The 25,228-nt window shown below is 35.5% G+C and overlaps 1 protein-coding gene across 2 annotated transcripts in view; it reads right to left on the minus strand.

Moving 5' to 3' along the window:
• LOC103578248 (N-acetylglucosamine-6-phosphate deacetylase) overlaps positions 1–25,228 on the minus strand; it is a 64,969-nt gene that overhangs the window by 7,648 nt on the left and 32,093 nt on the right. For both annotated transcript variants that reach the window (XM_014440117.2, XM_014440115.2), the window contains exon 7: positions 5,998–6,174. In XM_014440117.2, the coding sequence (XP_014295603.1) occupies positions 5,998–6,174 (177 nt within the window). The remainder of the gene's footprint in view (positions 1–5,997; positions 6,175–25,228) is intronic.

Here is a 25,228-nt window from a genome sequence, read left to right on the forward strand (position 1 = left end):
GTTTGTTCATGTTAGAAATCGAACCCAGACCGATTCGGCACACGCGAGAGCTTTACCAGTTATGCTACCCGACCATTTCCTAAACGTTCGTTCACTTTACCCATATCCAGTTAGCACACTGTACAATGTAGAGTTTACACTACCGCCACTTTAGTATAGTACAGTTAGCTTTCCCAAGAGAATTTTTGTGTTGAGCCGTGAGCGCAGTTGCTGTTGGTTCAAACGTCTACGCTTACTTGCCGCAACACAATAAATACTTAAGTCAAGATAGTTCTTACCATTGAGTCGAGAACTTTTAATTCTTGACTCGAGTCACAAATCATTTCGATTCAAAATAAATTATTCTTCAAGAAAGAATATTTTACTTTTCGGACAATTGATTATATATCGGGGCAAAATATTTATTTTTCTCACTTTTAGAAACGATTTCTTACTTCAAGAAACATATATTATATCGGTTAAATAAAAAAAAAATCTGATGCCAAAATGACTAAATTTAAGAAAATTTTGTTCTTGAACCAAGAAAAATTTTCGTTTTTATTCAAAATTGCAAAAACTATTCTTGCGGCAAGAAAAAATTTCTTTCTCCAAGATATCCTTTTTTTTCTGTGTACGGAGACGCGTCGAATAACTTCCTCAGAGGATTAGACAAGGATAGCGAAAGTGGCTCCTTGTCTTACACGAGTATTTCACATATTATTTTAAAATTATATTTGAGTATTTAAAATATTATTTTTCTGGGTAAAATTTATGTTACAATTTAATGGTTTGCAACCCAGTGTTGCCAAGTGTATGTTGAGTACCCGCGTCTTTCTCTCTCCAGAGTAAATAATATAACATGAAGAAAAAGATTATTATTATTTTATTTGTTTAGAATTTATATTACTTATATTGAGTAAAAATTTCTAATTTGTAACTTGATTCCTCAGTGAATAATTTAATAATATAACTTAAATTGATTTTTATCATTATTAGTTGGCTAAATTGAGCATATTGTTATTTAATAAAAATTTGTTATAAAAAATTGATAATAGTAAATTGGCATTAGGTATTGTAATCATTTATTGCGTTTATAAAAATATTCGAATTAAATAATTTCGTAAATAGAGACCCAGTGATAGCCAATATTTATTTATGTATTTCCTGGATATATTTAGTAGTAATTATTTATTATTATTATTTTTGTTCATTGTATATTTATTTGGTTGTCATTCCGTTTGGTGCATACATTCTCGCTCGAGATTTTGTTCCGTGATCTCTCCTCTGATTTGTTATTGTGGTGAAACGACCGCTGATCCGAAGACAATTGATCCGCGATAATTGATCCGTCGACAATTGATCCCAACGACAATTCATCCGTAGACAATTAATTCTAGCGACAATTCATTCGAGCGATAATTTACCCGAAAAAATTTTATTTGTATTATTAAATAAAGATTATCAAAATTACACGTACACAAAATTAGTGAAGAAAGGGCGTAATTTTTCACATTTATTTGTGTGTGAGTATATATTTAAAATTACACGCACATAACATTAGTAAAAAAAGGGCGTAATTTTTCACATTTATTTGTATGCGAGTATATTTTTAAAATTACATACACACATAATTAGTGATGAGAAAATAAACATATCTATATATATATAATAAAAAAAAAATTATTAGTATTATCAAATTAAGTACGAAATGTCGCATGGATCAATTATCGGCGGATGAATTATCGCTCGGACTAATTGTCGTTAGGATCAATTGTCCACGGATCAATTGTCGTTGATCAATTGTCCTCAGATCAACGGTCAGGTAAGCGTTATTGTTTTTGTCCGTTTGGTAAAGGTAAAGCTGGCGCCCTCGTGCACTAACCCAGCCTAAGTAGCTGGTTCAGGCACACTTTTATTTTATTTATTATTTTGAGTTACTTTATTATTATTATTTATAATTTTTAATACACGTGGACAACCACATACGACTCCGGGTTTTGTATCACGTCTCCATCGCGGGTATAAATACGGTTTACGTTATAAATTTCCAACGCTACATCGTAAAAATTATGATTTTAACTAGAATTTGTTTTTCGTGTAGCACACGTTTTCATGAATAAAAATATAAATTTTCTTACGGTTGTGTTCAAAAACTGAAAATCATCAATTGAAGATATAACGAATATGTTTCTGTAAAAATAACAAAAAAAACGATATTTACTTTGTTGTAAAAAAAGCTAAAAGTTAGCTACTCTTAACAGTTTTCGAATTTTCTGTCGTTGCTTGAATCGTGAGATATAGCAACTTGGCAAAGTTACACCGGGCGGGAAGTTTGAAATCTGGAGTTTCACGTTGAGCTGGTTCATGAATTTCTTCTTGTTAACTTTCCGCTTAGAAAATCGATGATTTTCAAAAATTTCGGGAAGTTATTGTTTTTACCCGGATTTTCGAAAATCGAGTTTTCATCAGATGTCGACGTTTTGGGGTCCTAGGAAGCTATTCTGACTATTTTCAGAATGATGCCCGAGTGTCTGTATGGGTGTGTGTATGTGTATGTGTATGCGTATGTGCATGTGTGTGTGTGAGCCTGTGTATGTGTGTGTGTGTGTGTGTGTGTGTGTGTGTGTGTGTGTGTGTGTGTGTGTGTGTGTGTGTGTGTGTGGGTGGGTGAATGGTCTATAACTTTTTAACTAATGAATCGATTTGGATGTTTAAGGCGGCAATCGAAAGAGCTTGTTGGCCACTAATTTTCTTGATGATTTTAGATCATTTGATCGAGTAGACTCGAAAATATTGGCGAATTACAAAAAAAAAAAATTTTTTTTTTTAGTTTTTTATCGATTTCACAGAAACGAATCTAACAATCGACGCCAAAATCTAATCAGATCTAGAACTCAATAAAACGCATCGAATGCCGCCTTAACCATCTCAATCGGTTAATTTGTTCAAGAGATATCGTTGGAGAAAGAAATGGCAGAAAACGGTTTTTTTCAAATGTCTTTAAGACGGCTGAATCGATCACTTTCAAATTCTAATCAGTTCTAACATTCAATAAAATGCGCCTATTGCCACCACAAACGTCAAAATCGGTTAATTAGTTCAAAAGATGTCAGCGTTTAAAAGTTAAAATAATAACATTCTATGTTATTTTTTCCAGATAAATCAAAATGTACTGTACTAAAATGTGTCTAGAATCTTACAAACGTTTCCTCTTTATGGTCTCTTTTGATAATCATATAGTGTCATCAAACTTGTTCTTTAGTTTAAACCATATTATCAACGAAAAAATCGATAAAACACAGTTTTTGATCATTTTCTCGGATATTTTATATATTATTGCTTTGACTTAAGCCAAAACTCATTCAAATCTTGATTTCGATCACTGACATTGATTTCTGCCTCAATACATTTAGTTTATTGAACATAATCGGAAATTAAAATTAAAAAACCGCTTGTTCATTAATGATTTTTGATTCATGAACTTCTAAACTTTAGCATAAAGCGTAACGTTAAAGTTGGAAAAGCTCATAAAAAAACAATCACATGCAATAAGATTTTTGAGCTCGAAAATATAGTCTCATTAATATTTTTGAGCTCCTTGAGCTCGAAAACAGCGGGAAGTTTTGGGGTTGGCCCGTAGGGCCAACCGACGGCCGGATTTTTTTGCTTTTAGTCTCAGACATACTTGTTAAAGCTTTGATTATTTTAGTATCAATTTTTTTTTCAATAAATATTTATCTACAATTACTAATATAAAAGTAACCTCTAAAAATTTTTCGAAAAATCCAAATTCTACGACACGCGTCTCCACCTAAGAAGAAACAGAGAAAAGAAAACCACTTTGCCAGATCGAAGAATCGACACAATATGAATATTTTTGGACTTCTACGCATGTGAGAGCAAGCAAAAAAGTTAACTGTGCCTCAACTAGTTTTCATTATAGTAATAGAACTTGACATAGGGAGAATCGTCTTTAAAATTGAGCACGACTGCTTGGTGGGAACGTCCTGAAACGAAGTAACCGATTGTGATAGTTAAGGTGGTATCCAACGCAGCTTGTAAAGTTTTAGAGCTGATTAAATTTTCGAATTAATCCATCGAGTACACTGCAAGTTATCCAAAAAAAAAAAAAAAAACAGTTTTGAGAAAATTTGAGTGAATTTTATTTTTGAACTATCTTCGAACGTATCGTGCTAATTATGTTCAATTTTACAAAACTAGTTGAAATTAACATGCCGCTTCGAACGTGACCTTAAAAAGCCATATCGGTTAATCCGTTCAAAAGTTACCGAATATTTACATACATACGTACATACATACGTAAGTACGTACATACCCACATACATACAATCGGACATCATCTTAAAAATAGTCAGAGTAGCTTCCTGAATTCTCAAAGCGTCAAGAGCTGTTAGAAATTCGATTTTCAAAAATCGGACTGAAACCAATAACATTACTGTTTTGAAAATTTTTAATTTTTTTTAGCGGGAAGTTGAAAAAATAGATCTGTAAATATAATAATTTAATTTTGAAATTTTTCAACTCAGATATTCCAATCGAATTATTTGTATTTTTAACTTCCCGCTATGAAAATTTAAAATTTTCAAAGGTTCGGAAAGATATTGTTTTCATGCTGATTTTCGAAAATCAAATTTTCATTAGATGTCGACATTTTGAAATCCTAAAAAGCTATTCTGACTACTTTCAGAATGATGCCCGAGTGTCTGTACGCACGCGCGCACGTGCGTGTGTGTGTGTGTGCGCGCGCGTGTCCCTTACATAAAAAAGCGATTTAAAACGATTTGCATGGTTAAATGCCCATAAGAAGGGCGATTCGAAAGTGTTCAAAGTATTCAAAAGCATTAAAAAGTATTTAGAATTTTTTTTCTAATCGTTTTAAATCGCTTTTTTTAATAAGGGAGTGTGTGTGTATGTGTGTGTGTATGTGTGTAAACTTTTCATAACTTTTGAACTAATTAGCCGATTTGAAAGATCCTAGCGGCAATGGAAAGCTCCAGATTTTTTATTTATCTATTAATTCGCTGAACAGTCCGAAATAAATAGAGCTTGAAGACAACGATACCATTTCTCACTGTTATGTTTGGTGTTATGCTATTAGCATATTTTTTCAATATTAGAGGTAATTTTTAAATCTTCAAGTTTTTATTGCTTTATGTTATTTTGTTTATTGTAACCCGGCAGATGAACGTACTTTTTATGGTAAATGTATGCTACCTACCATAAAACTAGCGCAAAATACGATATCGCAATCGTACTTCACCGTACAACATCGTGATTCACGGTATAATACAACAATACATGGTAAAGTACAGTAGTTCTCGATACTTGGTTAATGTAACCAGACCGAAGTCTACCTCCGTTTGACGGGAGGCCGTTTCCTCACCCTTTTGGGCATACATGCGTTGCGTATCCATCACTGGCGAGGCGTGAATTTGAATCCCAGCGGTTGCCGAAAGAATTTTTCACCTAAAGAGTGTGAGGTCTTTCGACCCTAAGGTTCGTCCCGTCGCCGATCCATGAATTTGATCGGTTTAAAAATGGATTTGATTTGGTGTCAAAGATTGAATTTGAGTAAGTCGGCCAGATATGAGATTACCCAAGGTCTTATAATATAAGTATACTTGAAAAACAAAAAAAAATTGTTGCGATAAAGAACTGTTATTTGCGATAGAATTCCAAAATTTACGGTAGAATACCAGTGTCTGCGTGGAAAAGCCGTAATTTACAATAGGGCCGTCATTCTCCATAAATCATCGTATCATATCGTGAATTTCCGTAATTCAGATCTGCTTGAGTAATTCAGTGTCCAACTTGATAATTTTTTTGTTTTAGGTTTGCCAACTACAAGTATACATAGACTTCACTTCCGGTAGATCCCCGATGGAGAAAAACCCGTTACAATATAATAATACAACGTGTGTCATGATCGAAGTTAATTATAGCAATATGAAAGAAGGTTAGAATTATGAGAGTCTAGTTGATGAAATATAAAATTACCTGTAGCTTTTTTGAAAAATTTTACACATTCTGACATCGCTGCTATACTTCCACACAATGTATCTGTTTTGGCTATATATGCTTGACCAGATTTTATTTCGATATCAAGTTGGCCGAGTCGATGCAAGCCTTCTTGTAAACCAAGTGCAGAAATGGCATCCGTCACAAGTACAAGACCTATAAAAAACAGTTAATTTTTCTGATAAATAAAATATTTATTATATATCATAAAATATATTTATTTAAGGAGTAAATGCCATTAGATGCCTAAAATCAACCTCATAAATTTTCATTTTGAAAAATTATCGAGATAGCTAGAATCACGGGATCCAAACAATAGTTACTATAGTATAACCGGTGGCCAAATCGCTGGGCTAGCTCTTGTCCCGGCTTAAGGTTACTTATAATTAACTTAGTAAATTAATCTTGTGAGCTGAAAAATATAATCGTGATAGCAAAAAATATATTACGCGTAATAATTTTTTGTTGGAAATTGGGAAAGGAATCGGTTAAATTGTGGTTTTTATAGTTATTAGATCAATGACTTTGTTAGTAAGTAACTAACTAACTTCATCACAGTACAAAGTACAGAAAGGACACATTTATATCTAAGAGTGAGACTGTTGACGTCATCCAACAAAGCTCCTCTTCCCGTACGACATTGATGACTCGTTAACTTCGTCATTCCCAATACCTCCGCTCAAAGTAATGAGTGTAGTGCCCGCACTACTCCGCATACACATACGACATTCCCAAATTTTTCAGACATTCACGGTGTTTAGTTCCACCTAAACTCTTTGTTAGAACGTCAGCTGGCATCTTATCGGTAGGCAAATATTTTAACTTAAGGATACCAGAATCACGGACCTCGCGAATGAAATGATGTCTCACATCAATGTGCTTCGTTCTTGCGTGGAAGTTACTGTTTTCAGCAAATTTGATTGCACCTTGGTTGTCATTAAATATTATGACACACTCAATGCCGAGTCCTGCGTTATTAAAAATTTCTCTTAAGTACATAGCTTCTTTGGTTGCCTCTGATATGGCCATGTATTCTGCTTCAGTGCTCGATAGGGCTAGTGTTCTTTGTTTCCGCGCTTCCCAACTGATAGGCGCTCCTGCTAATATGAATGCGTAACCTGAGTACGACCTGCGATCAATCGTATTCTATTCCCAGTCCGCATCTACCACACCAAATAGTGGTAATCCTGTTTTTTCGTACATTACTCCACACTCGATTGTATCCTTAAGGTATCTTAATACCCTTTTTGCGGTTTTCCAATGGTCTATACTATAATTAGTATTGAATTGACTAAAGTAATTAACTGTATACGCAATATCAGGTCTCGTGGATACTACTAAATACATTAATACGCCGATCAGGCTTTGATATGGATACATTTGCATCTGACTTTTGTCCAAATTATCAGGTTTTGTGAGTTTACAATTGAACTCCATCGGCGTCGGTGACGGTTTACAATCAGTCATACCAAATCTCTCTAATATTTTTTCAATATAGGCCTTTTGATTTATATACACTTAAAATTTTTCATCTCGTGCAAATTCCATACCTAAACAATGCTTAACTTTTCCGAGGTCTTTCATTTCAAATTCGCATGACAACTCTCTTTTTATCTCACATAACCGGGCATTATTATTCGTGGCAATCAATATGTCATCGACATATATCGCAATCAACGTTATTCTATTATCGTTTTCATGTGACATAAATAAACAAGAATCTTGTGGTAACGCTTTAAATTCTAATTGTTTTAATTTGTTTACAAGTTTCTTGTACCATTGTAATCCCGATTGCTATAAACCATATAGGGATTTCTTTAACAAGCATACGCAATCTCGTTTATCACGAATCTGCTCGTGTCAGTTTTTCGCGGTTCCACTTCTATTGGTATCCTTAATAGTGTCATATGACCCAATTTTCCCAGTTTCTACAATTTTATTTAGTATGTCGCTTAATTGTTCAGTTTCTTCCATATATACGTTATCTTCTAATTCGCCGTTGAGGTATGCTGTTACGACATCCATTTGGTGAATTTCCAACCCTAGCTCTGCTGATATTGCCGCTACGGTTCGAATTGAGGTAGATTTAACTACCGGGGAATACGTCTCGTAAAAATCCTCCCCTGGCCGTTGTGAACATCTCTTCGTGACGAGTCTTACTTTCTTCTTTCCGCCATCCACTGTATTTTTTGTGCAAAACATGAGTCGGCTACCAATAACTTTGCGATTTTTTGGCCTTTGGGTAATATCCCCGTGTTGTTTTTAATTTGAGCATAAATTTCATCTTTTAAGGCTCTTTTCCATTTATCAGCGTCATCGCTCGGTCTAACTTCTGTCCAATGCTTTGGATTATGTACAGCTCTATTGGCAAACACGTCATCGTGTTCTGATGACTATCGTGCTTTTATCCCCACCGCTATCGTAACTTTTCTCATCCCCACTACTGTCTACATCTTCAGGGGCGAACCTGTATACTTTGCGGGGTCTTCCAACGGATCCGGTTCGAACAATTTTCGGGCGCCCCCTCCCTCTTTTCGGGGCGTCTACTAATATTTCCCATGATATTGTCGCCCCTTCTTTCTTGATCTTGTATTCGGCTCCGTGGACTCTTCCTCGACGTCGGTATTCCCCTGTGATTTTCTTACGTTTCCCCTGATGGCACGTAAGATTTTTCTTTGTGTTTTGGGTAGCTCTATCTGTTGGATACTTGACTTCCGTATATCCACTTCGAATTTATCACATCCCCACTCATTTTCGTCGAGTTTCTCTTAATGCTCGTGTCTGAACGCTCACTTCGACATAAATTTCACGTCTCGAATACGATAACTTATCGCGTATTCGGTATCTGCATCCGGGATGCCTTCGAATGTGCGTCGTATCCGACAAAGATTCCCTCCACTGCATGAGAGTCAAATGTACTTTTATTCGGCGTTTTGTCTTTGACGTACACTTTCACTCCAAATATTTGCATAAATTCTACCATTGGTAATTTTTTTTCCATATTCTAAACGGTATTTGGCCATTTAACGCTGTAGTTGGGTATATATTTCGAATGTAACACGCTGTTTATAGCTTCTCCTTAAAATGATGGTGGTCTTCCAGCTTGACGCATCATGCACCGTGCCATTTCAACCAAAGTCCAGTTTTTGTGTTCGGCTACTCCATTCTGTTGGGGGGTACATGGTACTGTTAGCCTCCTCCTGATACCATTCGAGCTCAAAAAATCATCAAATTCGCGGTTCATATATTCTAGCCCATTATCTGACTGCAGGGACTTTATCTTATTTCCTGTTAACGTTTCAACTTCTGCTTTATACTTCCAAAACACACTTAAAACCTCACTTTTGTTTTTTATAAAGTATACCTCGCACCAACGCGATCTGTCGTCGATAACACATCAACGGTAGGTAGTTCGTCCCGTGATTCCATAGCTGTCCCGAACTTCATGAATAAATCAGGCAAACTGTACAATAGCAAAATGGCGAGTAATTTATCTACTATAACAACTCCGATTTTCTTGAGTTCTTTCACTGCATCTGCGAATTCCGAAAGGTGTTTTCTTAGATCGCCTTCCTCCTGCAAATGTTTTAAAGCTATTTTTTTCAGTAATGATGCTTTTCGTGCGGGTCCTTTGATTTGAAACATTTCTTTCAGCTTATCCCAAACTATTTTTGATGTTGAAAGTCCATCCAGCGTTGTGTAATTGCTCTTACGCACGGCTAAGTAAATTTTAGCTTCCGCCTTTCCATCCATCCGGATCCATTCAGCTAATTTCGAATCTGTATCTGCAGGTCTGGATATAGAGCCATCTACGTACCCCCATAGGTCGGACGCCTTCAACACGGACCTCATTTGACTTTTCCAAGTACTGTAATTTTCGTCCGTTAAGACATTTATATGGAACGTGGCCGCCATTTTGTGATCACTTTTACAAACCCGATTTACTAAATAAGCTGCGATCTTCTCACCAAATCACTAATTAAACGTTTACTTCGTACGTATCTTTTGTTACAATTTATTTACACAATTTTAACCGATTAGGGTGCCTGGGCCCATAACCTGTTGGGAATTGGCAAAGGAATCGGTTAAATTATGGTTTCTATAGTTATTAGATCAATGACTTTATAAGTAATTGATAGGATTATTACAACAAGTATTGTAAACGTGCATTTTGATTTTACGACTTGAAAATCGAGCGCAAAATCTAACTGATTCTACGGCAATCTATTAGAATAATTTGTATATTAATTAACACTTTCCAGTCACTTGGGACCATGTCAGAGGCCACCTAGATCAAATTCTAATTGAATTTAGACGACAATGGGGTAGTTCCGACCCTCAAAAATTAAGATATAAAAGGACCAGCAAACACTTGCTCGAGGACTTAGGCCCTGGCCGTCACCTAGAGTGAATTGAGGACGCTTAGCGAGGTCCCTACTCTAGCACCAGGACTCATAACAATTTATTCGAGTCGGCCTAACGATATCTAGTTTATTAGTTTGTTATATCTAGTCATTTAGTCCAACACTCAGTTCTATCTCGGTTAGTCTATTACCAGAATAATTTTATTTATCGAAACTTTTCTTATATATTTAACTAAATTATTGATTTTATTATAAGTGAAATTTGTTTTACTCGAATTAATTAAATAAGGAGATTTTGCGACTCCTTCGCCTGGTTAAAGGAAAAACCCAAATTCGATTATAAAGTGAGTGTGGTGGTTTGGTGTGCAACGTCTGCCCGAAAAGGATCGACCTCGAGTCCAAGAAGCCCGAAACCAATCGGAGACCGATAACTCCAGTAAGCCCACGTACAACCAGATAAGTTTCGACAAATTATTCACAAACCTTTTTCTCTCTCTTCAACGAAGTATTTATGTTAATTAATTATAAATCTTACTCCCCACGTCCAATAATTCGTTGTGCATTCTAATAATATATTAATTTAATGCCGGATGCTAAATCTTAATTAATAAAGTAACAAATATAATTAATAAAAATGGGGAAACTATTATGTAAATAATATTTCGAATTTGGTTAAATAAAATTAATCATACATATTAGAGTCTTGATAACAAATTTTCTTATTACCAGCGTCACTTAGAATAAGTTATATTTCAGCCACGTGTTCGGTCAGAACGAGTCTACCTACATCCTGAGATCTATTTTCCCGATTTCCGAACCAGCAAAAACATAATAGTAATTTATATTTATATTTAATAATTAATTATTAATTAAATTAATTTATTCGGGAAAATTTTTTAACTGTGGTTCGTGGTTATTGGACACGCAATAGCCAGGGCTCACCGTTATAGTATATTATGTTAGCAAAAGAATTATTCTGAATCGCTCAACTGTATGGCAAGTAACTAACTAACTACATCAAAGTACAAAGTACAAAAAGGACACATTTATACCCAAGAGTGGGTATAGATGTATATAGATATAGTTATACAGCATTTATGTGTACTGAGTTACTGAGCTATTTGCAATACGGAACCTACAAATCTTTCAACGAATTTTCTAAAAAAAAATTTGATTTAATTACTGAATTTTTTCGCAAGTTATCGTGTCTACGGGTTTCATACTTGACGGATAGGAATTTTTTTTTAATATTTTAGTGTTTTTTCCGTTTTTATTGAACTAAATGAATTTTTGAAAAGTATGGAACTAATCTCAATTAAATTATCTTCAAAATAGTATGCAATATATCTTAATTCCGTGAACCAACAAGGGTATAATAATTGAAATACTTGCCGGAGTGAGGTGAAAACAATTTTTCGATCGTAAAACACACTCTGATGCTTCGCATCATGAGTCGTGCAATATACTTTCTTAAATCTGTATTTATTGAAAATACGTGTAGTAAAACTTAATATACAGATAGTAAAAAATGTAACCGAGTTAAGAGAAATACATTTCGCATAATAATTTTTAATATCGTTTTATATAATAATTGCCAACCAGTGAATTTGACTAAATGTTTTGTAATAAATAAAATACAGAACGTATTTATTCATATCTGTTAGTAAATTTTACAACAATATTGTAATTTTTACTATATTGCACACCCCAAGCGCGAAAGCGCTGAGGTTGCTTTATGATCGCTCTAAGTTTTTTGACTCATTCACTTACATTAAATTATCTCTAGATTTTGCACACCTCAAGCGCGAAAGCGTTGAAGGTGTTTTATGATCGCTCTAAAATTTTTGACTCATTCACATTAATTTTCGATTACACTACAATGGGTCAGATTTTATACCAACACAAAGACAATTTATTAAAGAATAATTTCGACCCAATATTAAGTCGATTAATTATTTCATTAATTAAATATAAATTATATTAATCCCAGTGACACGAGTTATCTATTGTTCTGTATGAAACTTAGTAAACCAAATAACTCTCGATAGACACAATTAATCGGCCTAACCTTTCTTTTTTTATCTTTTTATTATTGACCACAAGACCCCTATTGAAAATCACTATCTAAATCTGTCTAGTTTAATTGTAATTCAATAAAATAATAAAACTCATTCTTCACAAAAAATTTAGCTGCCATTTTTATTTTTACGATTGTTATTATTACAAAAGTAAATTTCTTTTTTTTCCTCCTTATCAACTACTGGCAGCAGCACTGGCGTAAAACAGTCGGATTGAAAAAAAAGAGCGACATCTACAACGAAAATTCGGGATTTATAGAAAAAATGTAAATAAAAAAAAATTAAACTGGAATAAAGAAATAAAAAAATCAAGTTAATAATTCAAAAGTTGAATAAAAATTCATTATGAAAAAAAAAAAAAAATAATAAAAGTAATGATTAAAAATAAAACGAGCGATTGGAGTGTGCAATTTTGGATTTTCCAACATTTTTTTGTCCGTGTATGAAACATTTCAAGTGAAATTATTTAAATAGGATTAATCATTAGATGTATGTTTACACAGTAAACAATATTCCGTCCCGCATCAATATCAAAAAGATATGACACAATGTTATCCAAAAAATGTTACCTTTAAGAGCTCAGAAAAATGTTAACGTTTTGATAATTTTATGATGAGGTCATTTAAAAGAAATTTGAAAGTTAGCAAAATGATAACTATTTATGGATGTCTCTAGAACATCAAAAAAATAACTCTCTTATGAGACCATTATAACCTCAACTTTCGTCAGCTAATGTAATTGTAACCTATAAGTACCAATGATTATAACCATTATTTATTGATTCTGCTCTAAAGTAATTACATATAATTAGTTATTATAAATACAATAGCAAAATGTCGAAAAGAAAAAAATTTTTAAAATTTGTGTAAAGGTCAAAAAAAAAAACGAATACTTTGTTTTTTAAATAAACTACATAATTCTGAAAATTCATCTAGTGATGAAAGTGAAACAGTAAAAAATTATTCATGCTTTGTTAGTAATAATATATCTTGTGATGAATTGGATGATGTTAATAATAAAAGAAATATTAATACAGACAATAATATTGATGGCGAAAAACTTCATGAAAATAAAATAAGTAATTACAGTTCTGGCAGTGAAACTAGTGGCAATTCTGACTCACGTATATTATTGATCTGTAATCAATTAAAAAAGAATGCTTTAGTAGCTATCAATGAAACAAGTTTACCGTCGAAACTAGCTCAGAGGGTGACTGATTTCAATATATCACGTGAAGCAGCGAATAAACTCCTAAAAATATTAAAAATATCGAATCAAGAAGAAATCAGTAATCTACTGCTCGATTCCCGGACCTTACTCGGTACACCGGAAACACTGATAGTAACTCGTGGTTCCTTCTGGTCAATATTTTCATAACGGGTTAAAAAATGCCTTGACTGATCAATTGAGAACTATTGATTATTATACTCTACTGGACTTGATTGTCATTATTATTAATATCGATGGGCTGCCGATTGCTATGAGTCAAGTCACTAAAGTCCATAGTTTCCGAGTTAGAGGAGTTTGAATAATTTAAAAAATATAATAGCAATTGTCATGTTTTTTTTTTTAATATTACATTTTTTAAATTATTAAAACTCCTATAACTCGGAAACTATGGACTTTAGCGACTTGACTCATAGGACTTTTTTTGAAGAGAATAGAATTTCCTATAAAATTTCTATTTACATTTTTGGTGTACATTCATTGGTTTACATTCTGCAAGCCATTAAAGGTCAATTTGATACAAAAAATGACTTCCTCAGCGGACATCAGTGAAACAGCTAGAATTACAGCTAAGTAACCATGGCCACTTTTGAAGAACACCAAATGCCCTACAATTTGCGACAAAAACCGCGTCGATATCATAAAACGCAGCTGAGTATTAGAAAGTTAAAAAAGAAGTAATTTAATTTACGTGTATTTTAAATTGGAAATCTTGGAAATCAAATAGAAAGTACTCGGGATTGGAATTAAGAGCTCAAATTTGGCAGAAATTTTCGTTTTAACATAAAAAACAATATTTCGCTTGATGAAGAACTAACAAAATACTGTCGCCGGAAAAAAGCACTCTAATATCTATACTTACACACACACACACACACACACACACACACACACACACACACATATATATATATATATATATATATATATATATATGTGTGTGTGTGTGTGTGTGCGTATGTAAGTATAGATATTAGAGTGCTACTTTTCCGGCGACAGTATTTTGTTTGTTCTTCATCAAGCGAAATATTGTTTTTTATGTTATATATATATATATATATATATATATATATATATATATATATATGTATTGTAACGGGTTTTTCACCACCGGGGATCTACCGGAGTGAAGTCCGAGTACACTTACTATTTGACAACCTTGTTCAAAATTTTAAAGTTGGGCGCCAGGTGATTTTATAATCACCAACTAAATAATTATCAAAACAAAAAAATGTCGGCTCAGGGTGGCGGATCGGGGAAAGGTCAGGCAGTTAATATTACGATAAAATAAGTGATCAGAATTAAACAAATTAGTCGTATATTCAATAGACAAAATAACTGATCGGTTTCACACAAATTGTCGGTTACACAAACATAATAAATGCCGTTGTCAGCTTGACTCGATATAAACCAAAGTACAACAAAACGTAGTTGATCGGAAACAGTCAGTTTTGCTCAAAAAAAAAAATAACAGTCAGTTGTCGAAAGAAAAAAAAACTCGCCGTTTATTTCATCAACACACTCGACGTAGTTCTTAACGAAATACTCGACCGGTGACGTCAGAGTATTTTACATGGCAAGACTCGGCTGCCGCAACGGATGAGAAGGAGATAATCCGTAATTCTCGGAATTGCTCGATTGGAATAAAATAAAATATAAAATAATATTTTATTTCAGTAACGCGTAATTTCACTATCATACAGTTGTCACGGAGAATTAATTAATAATTATTACATGACCACGGTTCACTAGTTCACTTACAAATCGGTTGCACACTGTATTCAGGTTTCGCACCGAGGCTTCGGCTTGTTCCCAGTCGTCGGGCTATCGCTCACTCGGAATTTCGGTGTCGGTCACTTTAATTAATCGTTGATCAATAATCAGATTGTTCAAAACTCGGAATCGAAATAGGTCGGTTGGTCGGAGTCGAATTGTTCAAATACAAAAACGCGGCCGTTCAGTCCGAAGTCTATCCCCGATCTCCCATCACGATCCATGGGTTGGATCAATTAGTCGGTCGAAGTCGAAATTTTCGATTCTACATGTCACTAAAATTTGCTCATCCGGTAACTATTTCTTATTTGAAATAAATTCAAACCACGAGTCGATGTCGAATTTTCCATCATGTTACAGTATATATGTATATAAATATATTTGGGTGTCCCAAAAAAAAACAAATATTTTTTTTTAACCTGTTATGAGCTCAAAAGTTACTTTATATTATAAAAAAAATCCTCACTAAATTTCAGCCAGATATCTTAAAAATTGATCTATCACAAAGGAGGGTCCCCTTTCCCATTTAAAATGCACGTAAAAATTTCTCATTTTAGTTTTTCGTTATTGAGACTATGAAAGATATTTTTTTTTTAAATTCCACCTAGAATAGTTTTGAAGAAAGTTAAATTTTTTTAACAAAAAAGTGATGATGCATTATGTACGTCAAACGAACTAGAAAAAAGTTACGGGGCTTCAACGATCGACAAAAATTAAGTTTCCTTAGTGTTAAATTTTTTTTTATTATTTTTTATTTTTATTCTATTAAAATTTTTTTTTTTTTTTCAAATTTTGACAAGCACGGTCTTGAAGGAAATTTAATTTCCTACAAAAAGTATCTGATATCATATATACGTCAAATGAATGAGAAAAAGGTTCCAGAGCTTTAAATGTCAACGAAAAATAAAGTTTAAAAAATATTTGTTTTTTGAATTTAAATCTCAACGAAACGTGAACTTCATTTTTCGTTGTCATTTAAAGCCCTGTAACTGTTTCCTAATGTCGTTTATGTAGATTTTGAATTAGCAATTTATAATGCACTAAAATAACTTTCCCGAATAATAGATTTGCAGGCTGTCAGTTTCATCTTGCTCAAAGTTGGTGGCGAAAAATTCGAGAATTGGGGTTAACAGCAGAATATAAAATGTAGATTTCATTGTAGGTCAATTTTTGAAAAATTTTTTTCGGATTACCTCTCTTAGATCCACGAGATATTGATGAATGTTTCAGAAGTGATTTTATGAAACGAATTCCTCAAAATTTGAAAATTGAAAAATTCTGCGATTATGTACTTGATACTTATATAGCAGAATATTCAACGTTTCCACCAGAAGTTTGGGCCGAATATTCAAATTCAGTTATACGGACTACAAATAATTGTGAATCGTTCCATTTACAATTAAATTCAAATTTTAACAATGCCCCAAATTTATTTTTATTAGTTGAAACATTATTAGATTTTCAGGCAGAAATATAGATTAAAATAAAAAGTAGATTTCAGCCAAAAAGTAGAGAAATAGAAAAAAAAGAAAAGATTCTAACAGAATGAATGTTGCTTTTAGAAAGCAATAATTTATCTGTATTCGAGTTTGTCCATGAAGTATCGAGAAAATTTTTGCAAATTGAAATTTAATTTTTTATACCAATTTTTTTGTATTAATTTAGTGATCATTTGGTTTTTAATAAAACTTTTAATATTTTTCATTTCAAAGCCCCATATTTAACATAAATATACAGCAAGAACATTGGGTTCTTAATATTTTTAAACACTCCAGTAGAAATTACTTCTGACTGCCAGTCCTAAGCTTGGGAAAAGTCTGAAAGGAAATATATCGAATAACATTAAATGAAATACTATGTTTTTAATTTATAAAATGTTTCAGTAATTCACTAAATTATATAGAGGCCCATTTTGCCCCCTTTCCCTTACTATATAGTGAAAACATTAAGTTATTTAGTAGCTAAGGAGGCATAGTTTTTATGGGAATATGTCGATACAATATAAAATGTTGTTAGATGGTATAATTGATAAATGTCACATGACAGACTATGACTTTCTGAAACTATATGGAATTGAACTATATGAATTTTAAAAAAATCAGTTGGTTGAATTACCGTTGAAAGTTTCAATTTGATCAGATATAAAATTATTTCCTGTGCTCAAGTCGGACGAGGAGATTACGACCCGGCGCTCAAGTCGGACGCGGGGATTAAGACCTGGCTTTCAAGTCGAAATTCTCAGGTAGTTCGCGCTTAACTCGGCATAGTCTTTTGTTATGGTAAGTAAAGTGAAGTTGCCGTTATAACAAATGACATGCGTTGAGCTAAATATTAAATTAGATTTTATAAAGATTTCTTGACTCAAGAAAATTTTACTTCACCTCAGATATTATCGCGTTGCGATATATTCTCTTGAATCAAGAATATCACTTCTTCAAGGCTCTTGCTTTTAACTATACTTAGACATATTGGTATACTTTTCAAAATAAATAGCGTTTAATATTTTAGCCATAATTTACAAACACAATTTATGTCCAAAATCCAAAACTCGTGATGATTTCTTAATGATATCGTTCATCCAATTAAAACACAAAATTCTATGCGTATTCAAAAAATTTTTCCTCAATACATATCATTTGTTACAACAGCAACTTCACTTTACTTATTACAACAAATGTCACTTCGTTGCATCAACCAAGATAGTTTTGCTATCATAACAAATAGCTGCGTAACCTTGATTTATGTTACTATAGCAAATTTTTTCATTCAGTGCGTTTTTATTAATGTCTGTAAAATTTCCTAGAAAAGAAAATTTTAAAATTTTATAAAGCTATGTCCTTTCGGTATTGGCTATTTTTGGGCTACTCGAACGTTGCTCATCGGCGGTTTTCGTTGAAACTTTCCTGGCAATATGTAAAGGGTACCATCAGGAAAGCCTACCCCTCATTAAAAATACTCACTGAAAAGGATTGAAAAAGATGAGAATTGAATACTTTTGAATACTTTCTATATTACCGGATTTTCATCTGTACCTAAAATTAATACTTTTCAATTCTATTGAATCAAAAAATAATATGAGAATTTCTAAACTTTCGAGAAATTTAAAAAGATTCAAAAGAATTGATATTTTTAATCTTTCTAAATACTTTTCAATACCAAAATAATATCACATTTCGGGTCACGTGTGGGATTGAATAGAATTCAAATGAATTGAAATTTTTTGTAAAATGAGCGAATAAAACTAATGGATCTGGTTTAGGCGAGTTTTGTTAAACAATTAAAAATTACACAGATTTTATTATAAATTAAATTATAGATTTATTTACACTGATTTACACCTTAAAATTATGAGAAATATATACAATAGCGAATGCAACTAGATAAATTTATACGCGATAGCGAATGCAACTCAGATATTTTATTCACGTATAAAAATTGACACGTGGTCAGTAGCGGTTACTTCAATAATAATTAATTAACAATTAACTTATTATCACAAGAATAATTTATTTATTCTCAATAAATAGCAGCCTTGATTTACTGACTAAGAATTGAGGATAATTTAGCGTAGCGATTTGATTTAGTTTCACACAAGTTAATAAGCGAAGCGGTTCAAGCACGAGGTTGCACGTAGCAAAGACACGTTGTAGAATCTCTGAGCGAAGCGGTTAGACAGCTAGTTGTAGAATGAATTGGTAGCGTCGTTGAGTCGTCGAGACGCTTGGTGTCGACGTGGCAGCCTTGCTGCCTATAACGAATTTTCCCATTGGCTTAAAAGCGCGCCAACAGGAAGCGAATTTTGTGATTGGTCAGCTTGTAGCGGGTTCTCAGGACGTCTTGACACGATCCTGAGTTAGAAATAGTATGTGCCGGGCCCAAATAGCGAGTGACCCGGCACTATTCTGACCTTCAGTTAGTAGCGAGCTCGGCTTCTCCCGAACCGAGCGGAAATGCACGAAGCTTGATTTAAATTAATCAAGCTCGTGACTGAACATTCTCCCCAGCGCTGGCGACTGTGTCGACTGGATTGTCTTCTGGAGAGTGCACTGGTAGTACACACAGCTTAGCGATTGGTCGTACAAGTTCCGTGGTAGCGGTCTTCAGCGTGACTACTCGAGTCAGGCCATCTCTGCCTGGATGTAATGCGAGTACTCGAGCAAGCGGCCATTTTGATGGTGGGAATCTTTCATCAGTCAACAAGACTAATGAACCCACTTTGATGTTGTTTTGCGGATTATGCCACTTCGAAATAGATTGATGACGTTGCAGGTACTCTGATGACCATCTACTCCAAAATCTCTGGAACATTTGTTGTAATTGTTGCCAGCGTGACAACGTAGCTGAATTATTTTCCAGTAGCGAGGGCCCAGGTACGGCGATTAGTGGTTCACCGATGAGAAAATGTCCAGGAGTTAGAGCGGTTAAATCTGCAGGATCTTCAGATAGCGGAGCGATCGGTCTTGAATTTAACACAGCCTCAATTTGTGTTAAGACTGTAGCGAGTTGGTCGTAAGTCAATAGCGATTCACCAATAGTTCGTATGAGATGGAACTTGATTGACTTTACGGCTGCTTCCCACTTGCCACCAAAGTGGGGAGCACTTGGTGGGTTGAACTTCCAGTCTGTGCCATCTGTAGCGAGTAAATACTGAAGTTCTTTTAGCTGTCTCGATCCTGCTGCGAATTCTTTCTTTAGCGTGGCGTCTGCTCCTACAAAATTTGTACCACAGTCCGAGTATAGGATACTGCAGGCGCCTCTTCGACTAGTGAATCTTCTAAATGCTGCGACGAAAGCGTCAGTAGAGTAATCGGTGACAATTTCAATATGTATAGCGGACGTAGCGAGACATACAAACACAGCGATCCATCCTTTATAGGTTTTGGCACCTCGACCTTGGAAAGTCTTCAGTGTTACTGGCCCAGCGTAGTCTATTCCAGTGTGTAAGAATGCTTTAGATGGTCTTACACGAGCGGATGGCAATTGTCCCATTAATTGTTGTGCACGAACACCTCTATGTCTCGTGCACACGACGCAGCGAAGAATATGTGATCTGACTGGAACTCGACCACCTTCTATCCAGACAGATCTCCGTAGATCAGCGAGAGTCAATTGAGTTCCCCCATGGAGTGTTCTTTGATGCGAATGATCTATCAATAGCGTACTTAAGCGTGATGACCTTGGTAAAATAGCTGGATTTTTCTGTTCATCATCCAGCAGCGAATTCTTCAAGCGACCGCCGACTCTGAGTACTCCGTTGTAGTCGACGTAGGGAATCAATTTAGCGAGATGATGACTTCGGTGTAGAGAATCACCATCCTTCAATAGTTTCAGCTCTTGCGAATAGTACTGACTTTGAGTATACTTGATCAGCAAAGTCTTAGCGAGTTCCAGGTCAACTGTAGAGAGTGGTGTGTCCAGTGTGGACTGTGGCACTTTTTTAAATTTAGCGATGGCACGAAGACAGATTCCAAGCGTGCGAAGTAAAGGTGACAACTTAGAGAATTTTTCTAGTAGCGTGTATAGCGGGTGTGAATCTGCCTTGAAGATGGTAAAAACCAGACCTGGACGTTCTTCAAGATGTGATACCGTCTGCGTAGGGATATCAAAAGATGGCCAGTTATCTTTTGATTGACTGAGCCACTTTGGTCCCGTCCACCATAGCGAATGCTGTTCTAGTTTGGCTGCTGTTAAACCTCTTGAAGCGCAGTCAGCTGGGTTAAGTTTTCCAGGAACAAAATCCCAGTTGACACTTGGTAGCGATTCTTGAATCTTGGTAACTCTGTTGCGAATGTAGACTTTCCATCTAGCTGGGTTGTTTCGTATCCACGTTAAGGATACAGCGGAGTCTGTCCACATGAAAACTGGAACGTTTTCAAGTTTCAAAACCTTCTTGACGTAGAGTATCAGTTGAGCGAGTAAGACAGCGGCATTGAGCTCCATTCTTGGTATAGTTATAGGCTTCAGTGGTGCAACTTGTGTTTTGGCACACACTAGCGAGATATTGGAGCTTCCAGTAGCGTCAGTAACTTTTAGATAAACTACAGCAGCCATAGCGAGTTGTGAAGCGTCAGAGAATCCATGTAATTCAATTGATACACCATTTTTAACATGATTCCAGCGAGGTATCTGAATCTTCGAGATCTGATGTAGTTCATCTCGAAACAAATTCCATTCTTGAAGAAGCGACGGTGATAGCGTAGCATCCCAGTCAAAGTTCTGCAGCCAGAGCTTCTGCATGAACATCTTGGCTCTCACGATAATCGGTGCCAAGAAACCCAGTGGGTCAAACAAGCGAGCAATTTCAGATAAAATTGTGCGTTTAGTTGTTGGTGATGCTTCTGGAAGCGAATATCCGAACTGGAATTTATCCTGTGTTGAATTCCAGGTTAGCCCGAGCACTTTTACTGTAGTATCCCCAAGCTCTCTTGGTGTATCTTCTTGGGTTTCACTTGGAGCGACTTGAGAAAGTAATTCAGTTGAATTACTTGCCCACTTGGCAAGCGGAAAACATCCTGTGGCGCACATATTTTTTGTGTCGAGAGCAACTTGGATTGCCTCAGCGAGTTCATCTGCACCTCCATAGATGTCGTCAACGTAGCGTGTATTAGTTAGCGGTTCGACAGCCTTCGGAAATTTTTTCCCTTCGTCTTCAGCGAGTTGTAAGAGTGCTCTTCCAGCGAGATATGGAGCCGATGTTGTTCCATAAGTAACAGTAGCGAGTGCAAATACTATTGGGATGTCATCTTCGTCAAACCAGAGTATGCACTGTAGATGATGATCTTCCTTGTCAACTGCAATCTGACGAAACATTTTTGTAACGTCAGTAGCGAATAAATAGCGATGGCACCGAATGCGAATAAGTACATCACTGATGTCAACTTGGATCTTTGGGCCCACATGAAGTATCTCGTTGACAGATACGCCAGATGTAGTTTTCCAGGACCCATTGAATACCACTCTGAGCTTGGTGGTAGTGCTCTGCTCTTTCAGAACCCCATGATGAGGCAACAGGTAGCTGTTCGGTGGTAATTCCTTTAATTTCAGACGTTTCATGTGCCCCAAGTCTTCATACTCCTTCAGGAAGTCGAAGTACAACTTCTTGTAGACTGGATCAGCTTCCAGTCGTTTGCGAAGACGTAGTAAAGCGTATTGTGCAGCTCTGAGCGAATCACCCAGTTGACTTGGCGAAGATTTAAGCGGCAAGCGAACGACATATCGACCATCAGACTGTCTGTAGTGTGTATTGACAAAGTGTTGTTCACACTCTTCTTCTTCTTCAGTATAGCGTGTAGCGAATTCTGTCTGTGGCTCTTCTTGGTACCAAAACTTGGTTAACAAGTCTTGTAGTTGATCATCAACAGCGACATGATGACCATGAGCGGTCAATTTTGATGTAGCGGTGTCCACAGATCCATATATGATCCAACCAAGTGATGTTGACTGAGCGATTGGGTCATTTTCACTTCCTTTTCGTATTTTAGCGTTGATTATATGTGCAGCTGGTGCTGCACCCAGAATGATGTCAATAGGTCTTGATGTCAAGAAGTCTGGATCAGCGAGTTGTAGCCCAGTTATATGCGGCCATTTCTTCTTCTTAGTTAGCGTAAATGACGGTAAGTTTACCGTCAATAGAGCAAGCACATGAGGTTGGATGGTAATAGAAGCGTTGTTGTGTAGCGAATGCAGCGTCATCTTGCATGACCCAAGCGAATGCCCAGCTGACACATTACCAATTCCACGTAATGGTACAGCTGCTTTACTGAGTTGAATATCCAGCTTCTTGATTAGCGAATGCGTCACAAAGGATAACTCCGATCCTTGATCAATAAGTACACGGGCTGTACATGTACTTCCTGTTAGCGAATTCAACTTAACAATAGCGGTAGCGAGTAAAACATTGAGCGAATGAGCTGGGTCAGCTACAGGAGCGTCCTGTGCTGGTTTAGCGGCAGCACCATCGTCAAGATGAGTCGACGTGTGATGTGGCTGATCACAATGGCGGCACTTTTGTTTAGTTCTGCAATCAGCGTAGCGGTGGCGTCCCAAACAGTTGAAGCATAAGCGGTAATGCTGAACAATCGTTCTTCGGTTAGCCTCTTGTGAGTCGAATTGAAGCGGTTCCACAACTCCGTCAGGATGGCGAGTTCAGCATCAATGGCGGCGGCACCTTGGGTAGCGAGTACAGCGTCAGTCAAGCGGTTGGACATATTGCGCATCGTGTCGATGCGTTGCATTTGAAAAGCGATTTGAGCTTCGGCGGCCATCTTGTTAATACGTGGCACACAAAATGGACGCGATGACGTGAAACCGACGCTAAGTTTTCGATCTTTTCTATTTTAAAAGTCTTTTTACACCGGTGTGTAAAATAGATCACCCTGGGCAGCACTCTAGCAGTGCTCAGCAATGCCCACGGCACTTAGCGATTTCCACGACACAGAACTGACACTACACTTTTTTTTTTCTCACAATTTTTTTTTATTTTTAATTTAAAATAATTTTTTAATTGTTTAAATTTCGCCAGATCCGGCTCGAAGGACCAAAATGTAAAATGAGCGAATAAAACTAATGGATCTGGTTTAGGCGAGTTTTGTTAAACAATTAAAAATTACACAGATTTTATTATAAATTAAATTATAGATTTATTTACACTGATTTACACCTTAAAATTATGAGAAATATATACAATAGCGAATGCAACTAGATAAATTTATACGCGATAGCGAATGCAACTCAGATATTTTATTCACGTATAAAAATTGACACGTGGTCAGTAGCGGTTACTTCAATAATAATTAATTAACAATTAACTTATTATCACAAGAATAATTTATTTATTCTCAATAAATAGCAGCCTTGATTTACTGACTAAGAATTGAGGATAATTTAGCGTAGCGATTTGATTTAGTTTCACACAAGTTAATAAGCGAAGCGGTTCAAGCACGAGGTTGCACGTAGCAAAGACACGTTGTAGAATCTCTGAGCGAAGCGGTTAGACAGCTAGTTGTAGAATGAATTGGTAGCGTCGTTGAGTCGTCGAGACGCTTGGTGTCGACGTGGCAGCCTTGCTGCCTATAACGAATTTTCCCATTGGCTTAAAAGCGCGCCAACAGGAAGCGAATTTTGTGATTGGTCAGCTTGTAGCGGGTTCTCAGGACGTCTTGACACGATCCTGAGTTAGAAATAGTATGTGCCGGGCCCAAATAGCGAGTGACCCGGCACTATTCTGACCTTCAGTTAGTAGCGAGCTCGGCTTCTCCCGAACCGAGCGGAAATGCACGAAGCTTGATTTAAATTAATCAAGCTCGTGACTGAACATTTTTTAATCTTTTTCAATCCTTCTCAATACCCAAATAGTTCGATTTTCGGATCGAGTGTAGGATTGAAAAGAATTCAAATGAATTGAAATTTTTTAATCTTTTCCAATCTTTCTCAATACCAAAATAGTTCCATATTTCGGGTTAAGAGTGGAATTGAAAAAGATTCAAATGAATTGAAATTTTCAATCTTTCTGAACACTTCTCAATAACAAAATAATTTCATATTTCGGGTCACGTGTGGGATTGAAAAAGATTCAAGTGAATTGACATTTTTGAATCTTTTTGAATCCTTCCCAATACCAAAATAGTTCGATATTTCGGATCGAGTGTAAGATTGAAAAGAATTAATATGAATTGAAATTTTTGAATCTTTCTGAATCCTTCTCGATACCAAAATAATTCCATATTGGAAGACATTGAAATGATGAAAGATTCAATTCCTTTCAATACT

Source organism: Microplitis demolitor, chromosome 9, assembly GCF_026212275.2.
Source record: "Microplitis demolitor isolate Queensland-Clemson2020A chromosome 9, iyMicDemo2.1a, whole genome shotgun sequence".
Taxonomy (NCBI): Eukaryota; Metazoa; Arthropoda; class Insecta; order Hymenoptera; family Braconidae; genus Microplitis; species Microplitis demolitor.